Source organism: Diceros bicornis, chromosome 10 (genome assembly GCF_020826845.1).
Source record: "Diceros bicornis minor isolate mBicDic1 chromosome 10, mDicBic1.mat.cur, whole genome shotgun sequence".
Classification (NCBI taxonomy): domain Eukaryota; kingdom Metazoa; phylum Chordata; class Mammalia; order Perissodactyla; family Rhinocerotidae; genus Diceros; species Diceros bicornis.
In genome coordinates this window covers 4,810,640-4,832,594 of record NC_080749.1, presented here as the reverse complement: position 1 = coordinate 4,832,594, position 21,955 = coordinate 4,810,640, and the positions used below count along the sequence as shown (strand labels likewise).

The window sequence follows — 21,955 nt, the reverse complement described above, 5'->3', positions numbered from 1 at the left end:
TGGAGACCCCAAATTAAGAGAGTGCAGGGAGAAGCTGAGGAAATGACCAGATTTGTCTGTTCTCAGATGTTCACGTTCTCCATTTTAACATCTCCAAAATCAGCATGCATTTTAAATGTAAAATTAAATTTCATTCTTAGTATTTCATGAAACAATGATATGTCTTAAAATTGACAGTGTCTTAAAGTTAATAAAATACAATATAGTCAATGATTTCTTGGGAAATTTTGTATTCCAAGTGTACTGTTTAGTTAGTGTTTATAACATAAATATAACCAGATCCTCTCTTTCATCAATTTTTTAATGTTGACAGATGGAAACTTACTTTTATTGTGTCTCAAAGAATATATAGTTAGGTATATATCTTTCTAAAGCATAAATTTAGGTAGTTGAGAGCAAGCAGTTGGTAGGTCTCAGAATTTGATAATGCTAGAAATTTGAACTGTTACATTACTTAGGTAACTTTGTGGTCTGCTTTTGTGATCCTCAACCTAGAATTTTGCCTTCTAACATTTTCCCCTTAATCCCTAGAAAAATGTGAATGAAGAGTTTTGTTATGTTGGTTGTCTATATGAATAGTTGCATCTCCTAAGGAAAAAGCCTCATTTGGTATTGATAAGAGGACCAGTGGGAAAGTGAGACACGTAGGAGCTGGTCTTGACGTGCTGAGCAGCCTCACGGACTTTCTGCTGAACAGACTTTGTTCCGTCACTTCTCTGTGCCTCTCTTTTCTCAGCAATCAAATGGCAAAAAAAAAATACCCATTGCATGTATTTCATAGTGATGTTACAATGGCTAACTTGATGGATGGGTTGAGCCCCTCCCATGTCAGAACTTGATTAGATAGAAGGTAGTTGTAGAAGTGGAGTGAGTGAAGGTCTTGTGAGATCCTAGATTACCTGAGCCAGGACACTAATAACTGAACTTTTTTCCTCCTTTTTGCTAATCTTATTTTTGATCATTTGTCTGGTGTAAATCTAGGTCATTGAGATTTACTATCACTTTCTAAATAATTTTGTACAATTAACTATAACAAATGTTTTATGATGTTCTGCTTAATATTCATAACTGAATTACTTTCCAGTACTCTCTCTTACACTAAGTAGTTTCTTGCTTTTTGTACACTGTTTTAGAAGATTCTTATGGCATATACTTATGGACTGTTGAGAAAGTATGCTAAAATTGTCAACCTTAATTGATCAGTTTTTTTCAGTTTCTTTGATCTCTATGAAGTGAGTATTGTGTACTGTTTCCTTCACCAATTTCTCCATCACAAACATCTCTCTCCCCTTTTCATGATCTCCTGGCCATTTGTCATTTTGGTTCACTACTTTTAGTCCTCTTCTGTGGCTACTTGCAGACAGTTTGCCAAGGTAATGGGACATGTAGGCAACTCAAAAATGAGCTGTGCTTATTTGAAACCACTCCACAGTCACCTCCAGAGGTAGCTGGGCCGCCATTCTTCCCTTCTAGGTCAATGGCAGACATTGACGGTGGATCGCAGCACTGTTTATCTTGGCGAGAGTGAAGGGACAGAATCTCTCTCCACACCTTGAGGCATGCAGTTACCACAGACCTTTTGCCTTCCTTGCATCTAGCCCTTAAAGACTAGCCCTTAAAATTCCTGTGTATATTTTTAGATTGGGCCTGATGCTAATGAAGGGGTTGTAGCTTTGTGATTGTCCATGAAGTGATATATATTTAATTGAAGTAAAACTGTAAATGTTTTTTGAGCAGCTATAGTTCCTAACAGAAATATTGTGCAAATAAAGTACTATTATTAAAATAGAAACCAATAATCATTTATTGAGAGCTAGATATTATAATGGCCCAAGAATGTAGCCTGATAGAGATATAAATCAAATAGGTTTGAGTTTATATTCCAGATTTTTCATTTACTAATTCTGTGCCCTTATGCAAGTTAATAATTTCTCTGAATTGCAGTTTCTGTATTCTAAAAATGGTTATAACTCAGGGTAGCTGTGAGGATTTGAGGACATGGGTGACTGTGCCAAGCGTAGTGCCTGTCACATAGTAGATCTTCCTTAAATGTTCATTTCCTTTCCCCTTCTGGATCTGTATAGAAGGAAGACCAATTCTGATCTCTCACAATAACTTTGGAAATCTAAGAAAACAAATTTACTACCAGATTTATGCGATTTGGTGGACATTCAGGTTGTTTCTAGTGTTTCTTTTCTTCTGCCGTAGATTAAAACTTTTTGTTATGACATTGAGAAATGTTTATAAGTGGAGAGAATGGTATAATGTGCTCTCCCTCTGCCTGTCACTCAGTTTTTACAATTATCAACTCAAGTCCAATGACCATCACCACCACCACCCTCCTGTCTTCCCCTGCTGGAATATTTTAAAGCAAATCCCAGACATCATATAATTTCATCTGTAAAACTAGATTTTTTACTCATAGAATAGGTATAAGAAGCTAAAAAACAATTTAAAACAAAAAGCAAACAAACTTAAGCATACTGTAAACAAACGGCAGCATTCCTTTTAATAATATCTTGTATTGTTTTTATCTTCCCTGGATTAGTTCAGCAGATGTAGTAATTAATTTTATTAAGATTGTCCAGAACTTAGACGTTGTAAGACTTACGTATGCAATGAAATGGTGAAGAAAGTATGTTTCAACAAGTTTTGCTATAATTATATGAAAAGCATGTATTAATTTGCATATGGCCTTTATAGGAGGGTCTTAGCCTCAGTGAGGCCTTGTTCTCACCACTGCAACTGTTGAGTGTATTATCTTTCCCCTCTTCTGCTAGCTTATCTTGTGAATGCGCTTTTAATTCATGAATTTAGTGTTTATTTGCATATCATAATCTGTCTGTCTTAGTACCTGTTTTCTTAGACTATAAGCTATTATGAGGTTGGTATGATGTTTATGTCAGTTACTAGAAAGCCTAGAAAAATGCCACACTCAAGGAGGCACTAAATAATGTAATACATTATGATAATGGGTATTTTCAGAAACCTATTTTTAGAGAAGCTGTGCGTTACCAGGAAATGTTTCTTATTTTTCCCATATTTCTGTGTCTAGCTGTGGAGTAGAGTGAGAGTTGTACACCCCAGTGTTGACAAGTAATGGCAAAGTCTTCCTTTGGCTAGGTAAGCTGAGATCCAGATCTGTAGTTTGCTTTAAGACAGTGAAAGATCACCACTACGTTAGTATTATGACTTGGAGGAGAAGATAAACAGTTTACATGAATCATTCAGTTAGTACATCTATTTTCTTTTAGGGATTTTAGACTCTTGAATGAAGGGAAGTTTGGAAGAGCCATTATTTTAGGTCAGTAGTATAAAGTCAAGAAATAAAACTAAGATGGCATTAAGTTCTAAGACCTGATTTTATTAAATCAGTGCTAAACTTAAACTAAAATTTGGTGATCTTGAAAATTTGGGTATATGGATTTTAAAAGATTAAAACATGCTGTCTTTAGTCTCCTAGAAATTTTTCTAGGGTTCGTGTTTTCCTTGAGAGAACCTTAGGTAAAACATATTTTTTGTTCTTTGTAAGGTCTTCCAGAAAATAAGTGAGCAGAACTAGTACTAGAATTATCAATTCCTAATTCTGCTTCCACTACCAGTAGCATTTTCACAAATGGGGTTTCATAAGCTTTGTTTGTATTGGGACTTGCCTGTTGTTACAACATTTTTATTATTCTAGGTTTCTTAAGGAATACCTGTTAAGCTATTAAGTGAAAAAGCTACTAAGCTAATTCATTATTTATAACTAATAAGCTAGTAAGACTTGCTTATCATTAAAAAATATATATTATACGTGTTTGTGTATAGTATATATTGTAAATTAAAAGCCAAACTGGACATTTGGAAACTTAAAAACCTATTTTTACTCTCTTTAGTAATACAGCTTATATTAGAGGATTTTATTAAATTATTTTATTTCTGATATTTCCCCCTTTTCTCCCAGTGAGTTTTTAGCAGAAGACAGTCAAGAGAAATTCTGGAATTTTGTAGAAGCCAGTCAAAATATTGGATCATCAGATCATCACGGTAAAATTGAAGCAAATGCTTCTTTGACTTTGGTGTCTGGGAAAATGTTAGAAAAAATGGTATCTTTCAGAGTGTGTGGCTTGGCAGTTAATGGAAAACATTTTTATCTTGAATGACTAGAGTTGTAATGGTAGCTAGCAGCACCAACACAAACGAATAATTGTTTTTGAAGTAATTTATAACTTTGGCTATAAGCACTACCTCTGATTTTTTTTCCCCTCTTGTTTTTGTTCTTTTGTTCTTGTTCTTTTGTTTTTGTTCTTTTCTCGAAAGTCCTATGTGAATATTGTGTGGAAGTCAAATTCATTTAAATTCATTTAGTATTAACTTAATAACCATCAGATTTGATTCACTCTTCGTTTTCTTATGAGCGAGTTACACAGCTGATCTGTTATCATTGATTTGTTATCAGTCTGATTTGTTATCACTGATTGGTTAACAATGATCATTTGTTATCAATGATAACAGTGATTTATCATCATTAAGTTAGTGCCATTCAAAATGTTTTCCATTATACCTGCCAGCTACCCACAACTTGAGTGTTAAGGTATCAAATGAATGACAGTGTAGACTGTGTCACTTGTTTACAGTTTATGATATACTTTCACAGACATTTTCCAGTTCAATATAAGCTAAGTAAAGTACAAACATTAGTAGTCAGAGATGCTGATACGTGAGTAGCTAAAACCTTGAATGTTAGATTGACAGGCATAAGTCCTTGCTGAAGAAGAAATGTGTGAAAATTATGTGACTGCTGTTAATATTTAGCTGAATTGATTTTTAACTTTTTGATTTTTTTTTTTTTTGTGAGGAAGATCGGCCCTGAGCTAATGTCCACGCCAATCCTCCTCTTTTTGCTGAGGAAGACTGGCCCTGAGCTAACGTCCAGGCCGATCTTCTTCCACTTTATGTGGGATGCCGCCACAGCATGGCCCAACAAGCGGTGCGTCAATACCTGCCCGGGATCCGAACCTGGGCCACCAGCAGCAGATTGCGTGCACCTAACTGCTACACCATGGGGCCGGCCCCTTTAACTTTTTGATTTTTATTAAAATAATACATATTTTAAAAGTCAAGTCTGAATCTCTTTTTTGTGATATAAGTACATAAAAGTTTTGAATAAGCATCTGTAAGTTTTAGTTATGTAATTTAGAGTCAACTAGAATTGTTTGAGTTATCAAAAAAGTTATTTTAGTTTGTGATTTCACAAATTGATCAAAATGTGTTTTAAAATAAAATTTGAACTCTGACATTTAAAATGAAATTTCTTCAATATAAATGATAATGTGTTCTTGGTTTAAGTTAAGGGAGTATGAATTCTTGGAAGTGATCATAAAAGTATGTTAAACATTTTATTTGAGCTATTATTCATAGTCCTACCACCCAAAGATATTCACCGTTAACATTCTGGCAACATTTTGAGGTATTTCTTTCTGAGCTCTTTTTCTACTTAGAAGATGCTAATGCAGTATAGAACGTTTTATATTTTGCTTTTTAAAATGTTAATATTTTTCTTAAAAAGTTTTTTTTGAATGGATATGATTTAAAAGTCAAAGCAATATAAAAGGCTATCCACAGAAAAATCTTGTACCCTTCCTGTCCCTGTTCCTTCCTTCTGTTTCTCCTCTGCTTTTTGTAACCATTTAAATTAATTTGTTTAGCCTTCAGTATTTTCGGTTTTTTTTTACCAATACATACATATGTATTCTTATTTCTTATTCTATCTTACAGTAAAAAAAGATAGATTACTATATACATTGTTTTGTAGCTTGTGCTTTTCATTTAGCAATATATCCTGAGGATTTTTTCATACTGGTACATGTGTTTTTTTTCCCTTAGACAATTTGTTCCAATTGTTTGTTTAAATGCTTCTCCCCAAACTACAATTTCATCAGTATCCTTTAATACCTTGTACTTCCTCCTCACACTGCTCAGTTTTGTTGGGTTATTTGAATAGATAACGTGCTTGTCAGTGGGGATACAAAGATAAATAAATCATAGCTTCTGCCTGTGGGGGCTCAAAGACTGTTTGGGGAGGGGTAGATAGTGACTGTATAATTTAGTAAATGATGTGGTAAATCCAAGAGATAAGCAGAGAAATATGACGAGAGCCAAAAAGAGATGTATTTGGTCTAGTGAGGCATGGGATAGGGAATGGGGGTGCCTCCTGGAGTAGGTGATCCCACTGCTGAATTCTTCCTTGCGAAGTAGGTAGGAGTTAGTCATCCAGGTAAGTGGGAAAATAGCAGTCCAGGGAGGGAACAGACAAAACAAAGAGAAGAAGAGAGGAAGAGTCCAATTGCATTGTGTACTCCAGGGAATTCTAAGCATTTGACAACAGTTCAAGACAATATAGTGGTAAAATTTTGTGATCGTATACCTTTGTAACACATAGCTTTATACTTTATGAGTTATCTTTATTTGGATATCTCTAGACATATATGATTATTTTGGTTAATGTTCTTCCTTGACAGATACTGATTATTCCTATTATCATGCTATACTGGAAGCCGCGTTTCAGTTTCTGTCACCTCTACAGCAGAATTTGTTGAAGTTTTGTCTGTCTCTTCATTCCTACTCGGCTACAATTCAAGCCTTCCAGCAGGTGAGTTCAGTGCTTATAAATGACAGTATTTTAAGGGTCGTACAACACGACGATTGGATATATTGCAGTTGTCCTGGCATTGTGTTACAGAGCTGTAACTTTTATGCCTGAAATTTTCTAGGATTTATGGTTCATTTATAAAAAATAAGCAAAGGGGCCGGCCCGGTGGCGCAAGCGGTTAAGTGCGCGCGCTCCGCTGCGGCGGCCCGGGGTTCGCTGGTTCGGATCCCGGGCGCGCACCGACGCACTGCTTGGTAAGTCATGCTGTGGCGGCGTCCCATATAAAGTGGAGGAAGATAGGCACAGATGTTAGCCCAGGGCCGTCTTCCTCAGCAAAAAAAGAGGAGAATTGGCGGATGTTAGCTCAGGGCTGATCTCCTCACAAAAAAAAAAAAAAAAAAAAAAAAAAAAAAAAAAAAAAAAAAAAAAAAAAAGCAAAGTTGATGTTAAATCTTCAAATCACAGATTATAAAAAATATAATTTGCACTTATTTTTATTTAAGAAAAAAAAAGACCGTCTACACAAAAAAGAGACTACCAGACTTCATTTGTGCAGTGCAGCCCAGGAAGTGTATGTAGTCTTGCTAAACCAATCGACTGTGAATCTGATCACAGCTTGTAGATCTACAAGCAGTTCACAGGAAGTACAGGGGAAGGGAAATGTGAAGCAGGATCACAGGGATAGTAAGAAAATCCAGTATGTGGGAAATTTTGTAGTAAAATGATCTGATTTCTTCAACCAATAAGTTAAAAGAAGAGAGGGAAGGGGGAAACTTCGAGAGACTTAAAATATGTGTCAACTTAATGCAATGTGTGAATCTTATTGGATTTTGAGTTGAACAAACTCACAATGTAAAAAAAGAGAGGGAGAAAATTAAAGGTATGTACACTGATTGTATATTTGAGATAAGTGTTAGTTTTAAAACTTTTTTTTTTTGGTGAGGAAAATTGGTCCTGAGCTAACAACTGTTGCCAGTCTTCCTCTTTTTGCTTGAGGAATATGGTCCTTGAACTAACACCCGTGCCAGTCCTCCTCTATTTTGTATATGGGACACCACCACAGCGTGGCTTGATGTGCGGTGTGTAGGTCTGCCCCTGGGATCTGAATCTGTGAACCCTGGGCTGCAGAAGCAAAGCTCACGAACTTAACCACTGCGCTGCTGGGCTGGCCCCTTAAAACCATTTTTTTATTATAAAACAGGTAGAGAATACCACTCACAAGGAATATAAAGTATAGTGAATTATTATGAAGTGAACCCTCTTGTAATTTTCACCCAGGTCAAGAAATAGAACTGAGCCAGGCACCTGCAAGTCCTTCATGTGCTCTGTTGCCATTACAGCTGCCTCTCGCCCTCCAACCACTTTCTCAACTTCTGTTGGAATTACTTGCTGTGTTTCTTTATCATTTTATTGCCCATGAGTGGATCTCCACACAGTAGAGTTCAGTCTTGCCCAGTTTTATAAAATTTGATAATTTGGGGAGGTGGTTCTCTTAATTTACAGGTTCTCCCTCCATCCCTTTCTTTTCTGTTGGATAACTGGGACTGTTGTCCTATAAATTTTTGCAGTCTGTATTTTGTTGATCACGTACTCATGATGCAGTTCAACTTCTTCCTCGGTCCTCTGTCCGCTGCAAATTGGTGACTGGATCCAAAGGCTTGATCAGAACTGTGTTTCATCCCTTTGGCAAGTCTGTAGGTGGTGTTCTATCTTCCATTAAGAGGCATCTAATGTGTGGTTTCTTCTCTTTTGTGTGTGTGTGTGTGTGTGTTTTGTGAGGAAGATCAGCCCTGAGCTAACATCCGATGCCAATCCTCCTCTTTTTACTGAGGAAGGTTGGCCCTGAGCTAACATTCATGCCCATCTTCCTCTACTTTCTATGGGACGCTGCCACAGCATGGCTTGACAAGCGGTGTGTCGGTGTGCGCCCGGGATCCGAACCTGTGAACCCTCGGACGGCAGAAGTAGAGCGCGCACACTTCACCGCTATACCACCTGGCTGGCCCCTGGTTTCTTCTCTTTTTGATTTAGCAGCCATTACTGCTCTGTGCTTAATCCATTAATGTTTGGGGGTTGTAAAGTGGTGACTCGTTCATTCTGTCGTTACTTTTCGTCTTTTCTTGAAACGTGGATATAAGAGGCACGTACCCTCATTTGGTACTGTTTTGTGATACTGTTCGTGTGGGGAAGGCAGAATACATGCTTGGTTCTTTCCTTTTATTTACCAGGTTTCTGAATGAGTTTGATTCACTAGCATCCTTTTACTTTGACCATTTAATTTTTTGTTTCAACTTTTTTTTTATTGTGGTAAATATACATAAAATTTATCATCTTTTCCATTTTTAAGTGTACAGTTCAGTGGTATTAAGTACATTCATATTGTTGTGCAGTCATCACCACCATCCATCTTCAGAACTCCTTTCGTCTTGCAAAACTGAAACTCTATACTCATCAAATAGTAACCCCCATTTTCTTCTTCTCCCCCCTAATTCCTGGCAACTACCATTCTACTTTCTATGAATTTGCCCATTCTAGATACCTCATATAAGTGGACTCATACAATGTTTATCCTTTTGCGTCTGGCTTATTTCACATAGCATAATGTTTTTAAGGTTCATCTGTGTTGTAGCTTGTATCAGAATTTTATTTCTTTTTGTGGCTGAATAGCATTCCATTGGATATATATAACACATTTTATTCCATTCCTCTGTTGATGGACATTTGGATTGTTTCTGCCTTTTGGCTGTTGTGAATAATGCTGCTGTGGAACATTAGTGTGCAAGTATCTGGTTGAATCCCTGCTTTCAATTCTTTTGCATGTGTATATAGGAGTATAATTCATAGATCATATGGTAATTCTGTGTTTAACATTTTGAGGAACTGACAAACTCTTTTCCATAGCAGCTGCACCATTTTACATTCCCACCAGTAATGCACCAGGATTCCACTTTCTCCACATACTTGTCAACACTTGTTATTTTCTGTTTTTTTTGATAAGGGCTAATGGTTGGGAAGGGGTATCTTGTGGTTTTGATTTTCATTTCTCTAATGACCAGTAGTGTGGAGCATCTTTTCATGTGCTTACTGGCCATCTGTGTATCTTCTTTGGAGATATGTGTATTTAAGACCTTCACCCATTTTTGAATTAGATTGTTTGTTTTTTTTTGTTGAGTTGTAGGACTTCTGTATATAATCTAGATATTAATCACTTATGGGATATATGCTTTCCAAATATTTTTCCCATTCCGTGGGTTTTCACTCTGTTGATAGTGTCCGTTGATACACAAAAGTTTTTAACTTTGATGAAGTTCAATTTATCTATTTTTCTTTTGTTGCCTGTCCTTTTGGTGTCATATCCAGGAAATCGTTACCAAATTTGGTGTCATGAAGCTTTTCCCCTATGTTTTCCTCTAAGAGTTCTGTGGTTATAATATTAGCTCTTGAGTTTAGGTCTTTGATCATTTTGAATTAATATTTGAATATAGTGGAGAGTAAGAGTCCAACTTCATTCTTTTGCATGTGGATGTCCAGTTTTCCCAGCACCATTTGTTGAAAGACTGTCCTTTCTCCATTTGGTCTTGGCACCCTTGTTGAAAGTCACTTGACCATGTGTGAGGGTTTATTTCTGGGCCCTCTACTCTATTTTTTTGGTCTATCTTTCTGTCTTTGTGACAGTACCACACTGTTTTGATTGCAGTAGCTTTATACTAAGTTTGGAAATCAGAAAGAATGAGTCTTCTACCCAGTTCTTTGAGTGCCACCCTAGTAGTCTTTGATTGCTTCTTTGCTCAAGTTTCAGGTTCATTTTGTACATCTCTGGCCCTAGATTTGTGATCAACTATTTTGCTAAGAGGCTCATTAAAGTTTTTTTTTTGCTGGGGAATAGTATTTTAAGAGCACAATCTAGACACTAGGGATATTCATTGCTAATGGGTTGGTCATTGTTCTTAGGCCTTTTGAGCAGGCACAGATAGGAAATAACTACATATATATCTAAAGATAAAATATATAAGGTGATGTGAAGATGAAATACTTCATGAGTTCATACTGATATTTTCAATTCAAATTAAGAACTACTTTATTACATGTATGTTTCTTTTTTTCCACATTGAGAATCTTAGTTCTTAAGGATATAAGGAATGATAGAATTAGACTCTTGTGATTACCCATTTGTTTTATCCACGTTACATACACAGTTGCCTTAAAAACAGTAGTCTTACTATTGTCACAATTACATTTATTGAAAACAGTTAAAAATTTTCCTTTGGCCTAGTGATCCCCATTCTCCCTCCCCCCATTTTTAAAAGTGAGTATATTCTACCTAGAGCATAGATGTTTCATATTATCTTCTCTTTACCCTCATTTTGTCTTAGTTCTATAAATAATTTATATCTTTAATGCTCACCACCTGTCCTTTTGCCAAATGTGTCTAGTCAGTTGGCTTTTTTGACACTTGCTTGTTGGGAGATTCCTCAAAAAGGGCTCATGGGAATAATATGTCCTCAGCTTTTGACCGTTTATTTAACAGTCTGGATATGAAATCCTTCGTTGATGTTTTCTTTCCTTGACTGTCTTAAACATATTATTTCATTTTCTTTCAGCATAAAGTCTCCCTGCAGAAAGTGTGATGAGGATATAATTTTCTTTCCCTTCGAGTCTCTTGCTCTTTTTGTCTAGATTTTTTTCTTTCAAGTCATAATTTACTAGAATGTAGTTTAGCGGTGATTGTTCTAGGTCAATATTTTCAGATAATACAGTATTTTGTTTTAATATAGAGTTTCAAGCCATTTTTTATTTTAAGAAAGTTGTCTTAAAAACTTACTATTGTTTGTTCTGTTCTCGTTTGGAATTTGTATCATCTATATGTTGAATTTTCTTTGCCTAGCTTCATTATTTGTCACTTTTCTCAACGTGCCTCTTGTTCAAGTTGCAGGTTGACTTGTCTCATTATGCCTTGGTGTTGATGCATTTCACTCTGAACACAAACTCACGTGTCATTCAGCCTTTCCTTTGAATGTCTTGCTGAGCTCCTTACATAATTTTGCCTTTCCATCTGTACTCTTTTTTAGGCCCAGTTGTTTTTTTTGTATTCTATGTCATTCTTCCTATTTCATTGAGGAGCTTCATGTTAATTTGCACATCTTACTTAATTAGAACTGCCTCGTTATACTTAGGCACTTGAAATTGACATTTGTAAATTTAGTTTTCTACAAGGTACATACCATATTCCCTGGGTATCTTTGGATATCTTCTGAGATAGAATTTTAAAGTTCTGTTTTGGGGATAATATTAATACCTACATCATGGTGATATTAGGAGGAACTAGATGAAATAATACAAGGAAAGCAGTGACATGTAAAGCTCTTACTTTCCATCACATGATGGGTGTTCAGTAGATGTTAATTTTTGCTTTTATGGATATTGTTGTATTATCATTTTATTACCTATTTAGAATATTCATGTCTTTATCTTGTCTTTGCTTAGAAATTATTTAAAAAATGTCTTGTGTCTTCAATGACAGATAGCAGCTGATGAACCTCCACCAGAAGGATGTAATTCATTTTTTTCAGTGCATGGAAAGAAGACTTGTGATTTTGATACCCTTGACACTCTTCTATCAACAGCGTCTGAAAGGTAGATTGTGTTTCTTTATATAAGTGTCCTGCATTCATTGTGCTTGTTTCTGTATCAAGTCCACCTTCTGATTTTTCTTATGGGTTTTGTAGTTAGTAGGTTTAGTGGTTTAGAGTATGGATTCTGGAACCAGACTGACTACATTTGAATCCCAGCTCCATCACTTAAAATAGTTTTGTGAACTTAGGCAGATTACTTAACCTTTCTTTCCTAATCTCATTGCAAAATGGAGATAAGAGTACTTATTATTATACTTATTATTTACTTATACTTATTATTATACTTATTATTTAGTAATGACCGTATCTGAGAGATTATATAGGCTTTGTCATCAGCTTAGTAAAGAAAACTCTGTGTATTAAAGCCAGTGCCTGAAGTAGTGATATTAATGATAATGATCTCTCAGGATATTATTAGTTTCAGACAAAGGAGACTATTTAAAAGATAATTGCAAGCTTAATTTGAATATTAAATTGATAATTAATGAGCTGGCTTTTTTGCCTAAAGGTAGGTTTCCTGTGGTTGACAACTATAATCGGTACCCCTTGCTGTCAGGCTGGGGCAATACCGCTTTGTACCTCCTCTAATGCAGTTATAAATGGCATAATCGTGATCTCTCTCGGTGGTGCTCTGCTGTATCAGAAGCCCTAAGAGTGTTTCAGGTGGGGTAGTTCTTCTTTACTGAGACTATCTGCCCAGCACTTGTCCTCTGTCCCCAAATGGCATGAGTGCTTCTTACTCAGGGTGACAACCAAAAAAACGCAGTGCACATTCTAGCCGTCTCAGGGTTGAGGTATGGACCTTCAAAAATGGCTGCGTGGTAAAGGAGTGCTCCCTTGAAAACAAAATTGATTGATTTAAAAAATGCTTTGTTTAATCTGTTAGAACAATTATATAGACCTTTATAAAGAAAAGAATGATAGTGTCTCCTCTTCTGAGAGGTGGTAACTTTTTAATGGTTTGGTATATATCCTTTTAGACTTTTTTCTGTCGTTATAAATTTATTCAGATAAGGAGATTTATTTTACAAGAGGCGTCTTCCATGTGGTACATGTAGCTGTACCTCATTGAGAGGGGTTGCTAGGTCATAAAGTCTATGCCTTAGGATCTGTTAATATCTTGATGCCATTCTGAGAGAATTTTTAGGTGGTGGGGAGTTTTAAAATTTATGAGGAAAACTTAAATGTTAAATCTATTAGTAGGAAGATCATAGTAGTAAAAAGGAGAGAGGAGGGAGATGCTGTATTGGCAAGTTATATGCTTAAAGTCATCCTCTGCTTTTTTGCATTATTTGTACTTATGTTTTCAGATAAAAGGATAATTATATTATATTTCTATGGTAGAATAATTTACTAAAGTTTTAGTACTATAAAATCTGGATATGTATCCTTTTTCTGGCTTTTTTCCCCTTCTCCACTAATTGGTAACAATTATTAATCAAAGTCTGCATTTTATAGTTAGTATTTATATAATGTACTTTTATTGTTTTTAATTATGAATGAATAAAACTCATACCTTTATGAATTAGTTACTAGTATTCTTACTAACTAAAAATTTTTTAAGATTGTGATACTCTTTATATTAAGATGCTTATAATCTTTACTTAAATTATCATTGCTGTAGCTACATTTTGTAGTGTTTATAATGTTTAAAAACTTTTTTAAGTTTACTGTTTTAAGCTTTTAATATTTCTTTTCAGACCAAAACCTTTATTATTCAAAGGAGATCACAGATATCCCTCATCTAATCCTGAAAGCCCAGTGGTGATTTTCTACTCTGAGATTGGCTATGAGGAATTTTATAATTTCCACCGCCAACTTATATCAAAAAGCAGTGCAGGCAAAATCAGTTACGTGTTCAGACATTATATATCTGTAAGTAGTGACTCATTTTATAACTGGTTTAAATATTGGTTTGCCCAGCATGACTGGCACATAAGCTGATAATTTCCCCCTTTATAAAATTATATGAACTACTTTTTTCCGAAGTGTAGTACTTTCATCAAATCTGTTATTTGCACGTAGGAGGTACTTTGCTTTCCTTTCTGAAGAAATGTAAAACAATTATGCTTAAAATATGGCTTAATAAAGTTTACATTCTATTTCAAAATGAATCATGTAAATTGTGTTTAATTTGGTCTAGATTTAATATGGTCATCATCCTATGGAACTGAGTCTTGAATTCAGTTCCTTTACAACCCTTTTTTTTCTTTTTGGAATCTTTTCATCTAATGGAAGGGGGAGGATTTCTAAAGAGGTAAAATCAGGCAGAATTGATTTAAAATTAAGCTTTTAAAACCTTGTGTAACATTTAATATTTAAAATATTTATATGTAAAGATGTTTAGTGTCATAATAAAGTTTCTGTGTCATAATCAGCTTAGTAAATACTGGATCCTAAGTCCATGCAAGTAAAATAAAAATTTTAAATGAAAATTTGTATGAGCAGAAACAGATTTATCAATATCCAGTTTTTGATAGCTGCTCTCCTTCCTCCTGCCCACCAGGCTCTATTGCTGGTGTTAAAGATTAAAATGTCTAAAGGGCCATCCTTATTCAGGATGGTGGTAAGTCTGTGACATTTGGTCAGCCCAAACCCTACCTGAAGACATTTAAATTCAATAAAAAATGTACACACACACACATTTACACACGTGGTCCCAACAAAGCACTTCTGGATTTGAAACCTCACCAGTTTTCAACCCTGCTGTGTAGGCTCTGGAACTTCTTTTTCTCTTTTTCCATCTCTTCACATCATTTAGTTACCTTTGCCTTTTCAACTGTTCCTTCATCTGGTTTTGCTTCTGTCGTGGAATGCACATTCTCATACTTGTGGCAGGATACAAACCTAAAGGAGGCTAGGATTCCTGTGGAAGTTGAAGTATATTTTGAGTGCATAATCCTAGGTGATGACTACGTGACATCAACATGGTTGTGTTCTGTGCACCGTTATATGGTAATGGTGGTAATGGTGGAATACTTGCTCTCCTTCCAGAATCCCAGGAAGGAGCCCGTTTACCTCTCTGGCTACGGTGTGGAATTAGCCATTAAGAGCACTGAGTACAAGGCCAAGGATGATACTCAGGTGAAAGGTGAATTTGTAAATTAAGACCACTGTGTTTTCTTTTCTTTAAGTATGAGTTAAAGGGGAATCGGTTTTTTAAGTAAAAACAATAGATTTAGGAGTATGATGAACCTGTGTTTGAATCCTGGTTCTGTTACATCTGAGTTGGGTAATGTTAAGCAACTTCTCCAGGTCCTAATTTTTTTCTCTGTAAGGTACAGATAGTGATATATTGCCTGTTAAAGTATTTGTGAGGAGAAAATAAAATGTGTACGTGAAGAATTTAGCACAGTTTTTTGCACAAAAAAAGTTCAGTAAGTAGTAGCTATTGTTACTGATGATATGTAGGTCACAAATAGCCATTAATTTGTGACCCAATGTGAAATCGTAAACTATTCTAAAATTAACAAACAGTTTTATATTTTTTATTATTTTCTGTACTTGGAACAGTTTACTATGGATGCTTCTTGTTGTAATACTCTAGGGTTTTGAATTCGTTATTTCTACCCCAAGTTTTATAAGTTTAGTCCTTTTATTTCTTTTAAGCTCATTTTAAAGATAAAAACGATTGGTTTGGGTACATGGAAGATAGCCTAATGCCTCATCATTCTGTTCATAATATTTAGAATTAAGTTGCCTAGTTGCAGCTTCTTCAGAATTTTGGTATTGAAAAATCCATTCTCCACAATTTTAAAGGTATTAATTTTGAAATTTTTAACGTAAAATTTTTCAAACTCGAAGGGAAAATTACATTCTTTATACTGGAACATAGCATATATTAAAAACATTTATTCTGTCTGTCTGTTACCATGGTGAAATGTTAGTTTGAGGTATTCAGCATTTTAAATAGCATTATAATTTCAGGTGTTTCCAATTTTTTTTACATTCAAATTTTATGAAGTTAATATTTTTATTTCTAATCTGAGTGTTTAGACATGTATTTGCTGTGCTTTTATAGGAACTGAGATAAACACCACAGTGATTGGTGAAAATGATCCTATTGATGAAGTTCAAGGATTCCTCTTTGGAAAATTAAGGTACGTATATTCTTTTGGGAAATGGTCTTATTCTCTTTACACTTTCAGGCTTCCTTGCATTGTAAGCATTATGTTTCTTATTACTGTCTGAGTTACAGATCTCCCAACAGTACTTTATATGTGTAATCTGATATGAAGAGGTTACCACTTAATTTATAGTACATTTTGTGATTTCCGGTCATTCTGAATATTCTTAAGTGATACCATGGCTGCCTGTGTATGACTTAAATTGACTTCCTTTTCTGGACCTTGTAGTTGATGGCATAAAGTTACATGCCATTTTTTAATTCACATAATAGGAGAAATCTAATTGTTTCACTCAATTTTTTCTGGAGAAAATCAATATATTTTAAGTTAGAGAGGTCATAGCTATTTACGTAGGCTAAACATAGTCTGAAAAAATGCAAAAGAGGTATACTAGATTTTATAGACGTTTAATTGAAATACATTTTATTAGAATTTGCTTTATATGACAGAGGATAGAAAATGTTTTTTTGAAGGAAATTCCGTAACCATTTTATGAAAGCATCATAGAAAATTTTTTTTCTTTTTTCTCTTTTTACTGAGGTAACATTGGTTTATAGCATTATATAGATTTCAGGTGTACATCATTATAATTTGACTTCTGTATACGGTACATTGTGTTCCCCATCGAAAGTCTAGTTTCCATCTATTACTGTAAAAATGACCCTCTTTACCCAATTTGTCATCCCCCCCTCCTCCTTTGGTAACCACCAATCTGTTTTCTGTGTCTGTGGGCTTATTTATTTATTTTCCACATATAAGTGAAATCATATGGTGTTTGTCTTTCTCCCCCTGACTTACTTCACTTAGCATAATACCCTCAAGGTCCATTCATGTTGTTGCAAATGGCATGATTTTGTCTTTTTTTTTTTATGGCTGAGTAGTATTCCATTGTGTATATGTACCACATCTTCTTTATCCATTCATCCCTTGTTGGGCACTTAGATTGTTTCCAAGTCTTGGCTATTGTGAGTAATGCTGCAGCGAACATAGGGGTGCATATATCTTTATGCATTCGTGTTTTTCGTATTCTTTGGATAAATACCTAGAAGTGGAATAGCTGGATCATATGATATTTCTATTTTAATTTTTTGAGGACTCTCCATACTGTTTTCTGTAGTGGCTGCACCAATTTACATTCCCACCAGCAGTGTATGAGGGTTTGCTTTTCTCCATACCTTCTCCAATGCTTATTATTTTTTGTCTTTTTAATAATAACCATTCTGATGGGTGTGAGATGATATCTCATTGTGGTTTTGATTAACATTTCCCTAATAATTAGTGATGTTGAACATCTTTTCACGTGCCTGTTGGCCATCTGTGTATTTTCTTTGGAAAAATGTCTGTTCAAATCTTTTGCCCTTTTTTTTTTTGGTGAGGAAGATCAGCCCTGAGCTAACATCCAATGCCAATCCTCCTCCTTTCTGCTGAGGAAGATCAGCTCTGGGCTAACATCCGTGCCCATCTTCCTCCACTTTATATGGGATGCCGCCACAGCCTGGCTTGACAGCAGTGTGTCAGTATGTGCCTGGGATCTGAACTTGTAAACTCTGGACCACTGCGGTGGAGCATGCGTGCTTAACCACTGTGCCACCGGGCCGGCCCCTGCTGTGCCCTTTTTTAATTGGGTTGTTAGTTTTTTTCTTGTTGAGTTGTATGACTTCTTTATATATTTTGGATATTAACCCCTTATCACGTATAAGGTTTGCAGATATCTTCTCCTGATTGTTAGGTTGTCGTTTCATTTTGTTGATGGTTTCCTTTGCTGTGCAGAAGCTTTTTAGTTTGATGTAGTCCCATTTGGTTCTTTTTTCTTATGTTTCCCTTGCCTGGTCAGGCATGGTATTTGTAAATATGCTGCTGAGACCGATGTTGAAGAGCCTACTGCCTATATTTTCTTCTAGAGGTTTTTTTTTGTGTGTGTGAGGAAGATCGGCCCTGAGCTAACATCTGCAGTCCTCCTCTTTTTGCTGAGGAAGGCTGGCCCTGGGCTAACATCCATGCCCATCTTCCTCCACTTTATATGGGACGCCATGACAGCATGGCTTGACAAGCGGTGTGTCGGTGCACGCCCAGGATCTGAACCGGCGAACCCCGGGCCGCCGCAGCGGAACGCAAGCACTTAACCACTTGTGCCACCGGACCAGCCCCTCCACCGGACCAGCCCCTCTTCTAGGGGTTTTATGGTTTCAGGTCTTACATTCAAGCCTTTAATGCATTTTAAGTTGATTTTTGTGTATGGTGTAAGGTAATGGTCTACTGTCATTCTTTTGCATGTAGCTGTCCAGTTTTCTCAACACCATTTACTGAAGAAACTTTCCTTTCTCCATTGTATGTTCTTGGCTCCTTGGTCAAAAATTAGCTGTCCATATAGTGTGGGTTTATTTCTGGGCTTTCAGTTATGTTCCATTGATCTGTGTGCCTGTTTTTGTACCAATACCATGCTGTTTTGATTACTATAGCTTTGTAGTATATTTTGAAATCTGGGAGTGTGATACCTCCAGCTTTGTTCTTTTTTCTCAAGATTGCTTTGGCGGTTTGTGGTCTTTTGTTGTTCCATATAAATTTTAGGATTCTTTGTTCTATATCTGTGAAAAATGTTGTTGGCATTTTGATAGGGATTGCATTAAATCTGTAGATTACTTTAGGAAGTATGGACATTTTATGTTAATTCTTCCAATTCATGAGCACGGAATAGCTTTCCATTTCTTTGTGTCTTCTTTGATTTCTTTCAATAATATCTTATAGTTTTCAATGTACAGGCCTTTCACCTCCTTGGTTAAATTTATTCTTAGGTAATTTATTCTATTTATTGCAATTACAAATGGGATTTTCTTGATTTCTCTTTCTGCTAGTTTGTTGTTAGTTTATAGAAATGCAACTGATTTTTGTAGATTCTGTATCTGGCAACTTGACTGTATTCGTTGATTATTTCTAACAGTTTTTTGGTGGATTCTTTAGTGTTTTCTATATATAAAATCATGTCATCCGCAAATACTGACAGTTTTACTTCTTCCCTTCCAATTTGGATCCCTTTTATTTCTTTTTCTTACCTAATTGCTCTGGCTAGGACTTCCAATACTATGTTGAATAAGAGTGGTGAGAGTAGGCATCCTTGTCTTATTTCTGTTAGAGGAATAGCTTTCAGTTTTTCACCATTGAGTATGATGTTGGCTGTGGGTTCGTCATATATGGCCTTTATCATGTTGAGGTACTTTCCTTCTATGCCCATTTTATTCAGAGTTTTTATCATAAATGGCTGTTGAATCTTGTCAAATGCTTTAAAAGGATCATACATTATGATCAAGTGGGGTATATCCCAGGGATGCAAGGTTAGTTCAACATCCACAAATGAATCACATGATACACCACATTAACAAAATGAAGAATAAAAATCATATGATCATCATAGAATTTTATAGCTGAAATTTTTCTTACCTGTTATTTTAAATGTTGCAGTTATTACTGATATGACTTGATAATTGTTCAGAACCCTGGATTCTGCTTTATCTTGAAATGTCAGTGAGGACATACATGATGTGCTTTTCCCTTTAAAGCAGGAGTCACAGAGACATGGCATGTGTAGGCGCAGCTTCATGCACTTTAGCTTTAGTGTCTGGCCGAGTGAAACGGCTTAACTAGACTCGCAGTTTAGCAGAGACAACTTAGGTCATGTGGAGTTACTGGGGCCTGTTGAGTTCATCGTATGCATACGTACATTTCTTTGTGTTTAATGTCAATTTTGGCCTCATTACTGTGTCATCAGGTTCCGTTTTATTGGACCTGGGTTTCCAGAGTCCCTTTTCATGTTCATGTTTTTTATGTTTTTTGGATAGCGTTATGAGGTCATGTATTTACAGCACAAAGGGAATACATAGAATATTGAAGATATTTTTGGGGGGGACATTCAGAATAGTTATTTAGCTATCTAAAGTAACTGGACCATTTTTTGATATTTTTTTCATGAATAAGAGTTTTAGTAACTATTAGAAATGGATTGGTTGGAAGGTGAGGGATCTGAGTAAATATTTTACTTTTTGCATGTTGCATTTAAGAAATTTTGAGTTTCTGGCCCTTAAAAGAACAGAGTTTCTTTGCCAGCCATCTGTGTGTCTGGTCTGGATGATATGTCTCTGCCTCTGATAACCTCTGCTTTGCTAGCTTTAGATAGAATGTACTGCATTTTAAGATAAAACTGAACAAAACCCAATAATCTTGGTTAGCTTGAATTGTTTTCATGTGACTAAAGGATTTATGAGCATGTAGCTGAAAGAAATTCATTTGGGGACTGGCAGCAATGTATTTCCAATTTTATTTTGAGAAATTAAACAGATTCAGAAAAGTGTGGAGAACAATATAACATACCAGTGTACTCACCACCCAGAATTGATTGTTGCAATTCTACTTGCTTTTTTTTACCAAAGAACTATTTCTCAAGTTTTTTCCCCCCAACATATGCCTTCTTTTATTTAAAAAGTGAAAGAAACAAGGTGAATAAAACACTACAGGTAGAATGGAGGTCCACTTTGTTTCCTGCTCTCAGTCCCACTCCTCCCCCTCCCCCCAACATAGAGAATCACTATTATAGTGATTCATTTTTTAATCTGTAAATTTTATGGTTTTTAAGTTAACTTATACTTTTACATATTATTTTTTAAGAACATAGTTATACTTTAATTTTTTTCCTATATTGTAGAAATTTTCATATTGCTAAGAGGGGAAAATCATGAAGATAAGGTTGGAGCCAACTTCTAAGTGTGCTTTGGGAAAGAAAAGACACATGACAAGGATTGATTTTCTGTTTCTTTCAGAGACCTGCACCCTGACTTGACGGGACAGTTGAAAGAACTCAGAAAGCATCTTGTGGAGAGCACCAATGAAATGGCACCTTTAAAAGTCTGGCAACTGCAGGGTAATATAAACATAGAGGAATCACTGGCCTACTCTGTTTGACTAAATTTTATAGTATTAAAAAAATGTAGAATTTGAATTTAATTGTACTTATTCACATAATTCTGAGGGTACCACAGATCTTAACGATAGGGTGATTAATTATGATTAATCAGAAAAGAAAAAAAAAGTTATTTTGTAGACAGATAACACTAAGCAGAAGTACTATGTATAAATGAGTGCCAGATCTTTTTCTGTGTGACCAGATACATAGCTTGTAACACTAGAGACATGTTTGTCTTAGTCTTTGTGTTTCTATACGCATACATTTATTAAACAATGTACCTCTTGGATGTGAAAAGCATGTCAGTATGGCAGGATGTATTTGTGGTTTTCTGGTCCAGAGAACTATTTATCAAGTTTTTTACCCAACATAATTTATTAAAGTCTTTTGCTGTACTTTGTGATGTGTTGGAAATTCAGAAGAAGGAAAAAGATTTGGGAGGGATTTATCCTGTGCTAAATATATTAGTATGTACCCTAGTTTTTGATGCAGGTAGATCAAAGAAGGGTTACAGTGAACACTCTAGGGATCTATGAAGTGAATAAAACCTGAAATTAAACCATGGACACTCTCTGAAATGGCGCAATGTAAGGCATTCTTCATTACCAAG

At 35.5% G+C, this 21,955-nt stretch overlaps 1 protein-coding gene across 4 annotated transcripts in view; it reads left to right on the top strand.

Annotated features, from left to right (window-relative positions):
- UGGT1 (UDP-glucose glycoprotein glucosyltransferase 1) overlaps positions 1–21,955 on the top strand; it is a 114,390-nt gene that overhangs the window by 3,790 nt on the left and 88,645 nt on the right. For all 4 annotated transcript variants that reach the window (XM_058548725.1, XM_058548724.1, XM_058548723.1 and 1 more), the window contains 7 exons: positions 3,947–4,029; positions 6,504–6,634; positions 12,156–12,268; positions 13,968–14,142; positions 15,262–15,358; positions 16,289–16,367; positions 21,203–21,303. In XM_058548725.1, coding sequence (XP_058404708.1) covers positions 3,947–4,029; positions 6,504–6,634; positions 12,156–12,268; positions 13,968–14,142; positions 15,262–15,358; positions 16,289–16,367; positions 21,203–21,303 — 779 coding nt within the window. The remainder of the gene's footprint in view (positions 1–3,946; positions 4,030–6,503; positions 6,635–12,155; positions 12,269–13,967; positions 14,143–15,261; positions 15,359–16,288; positions 16,368–21,202; positions 21,304–21,955) is intronic.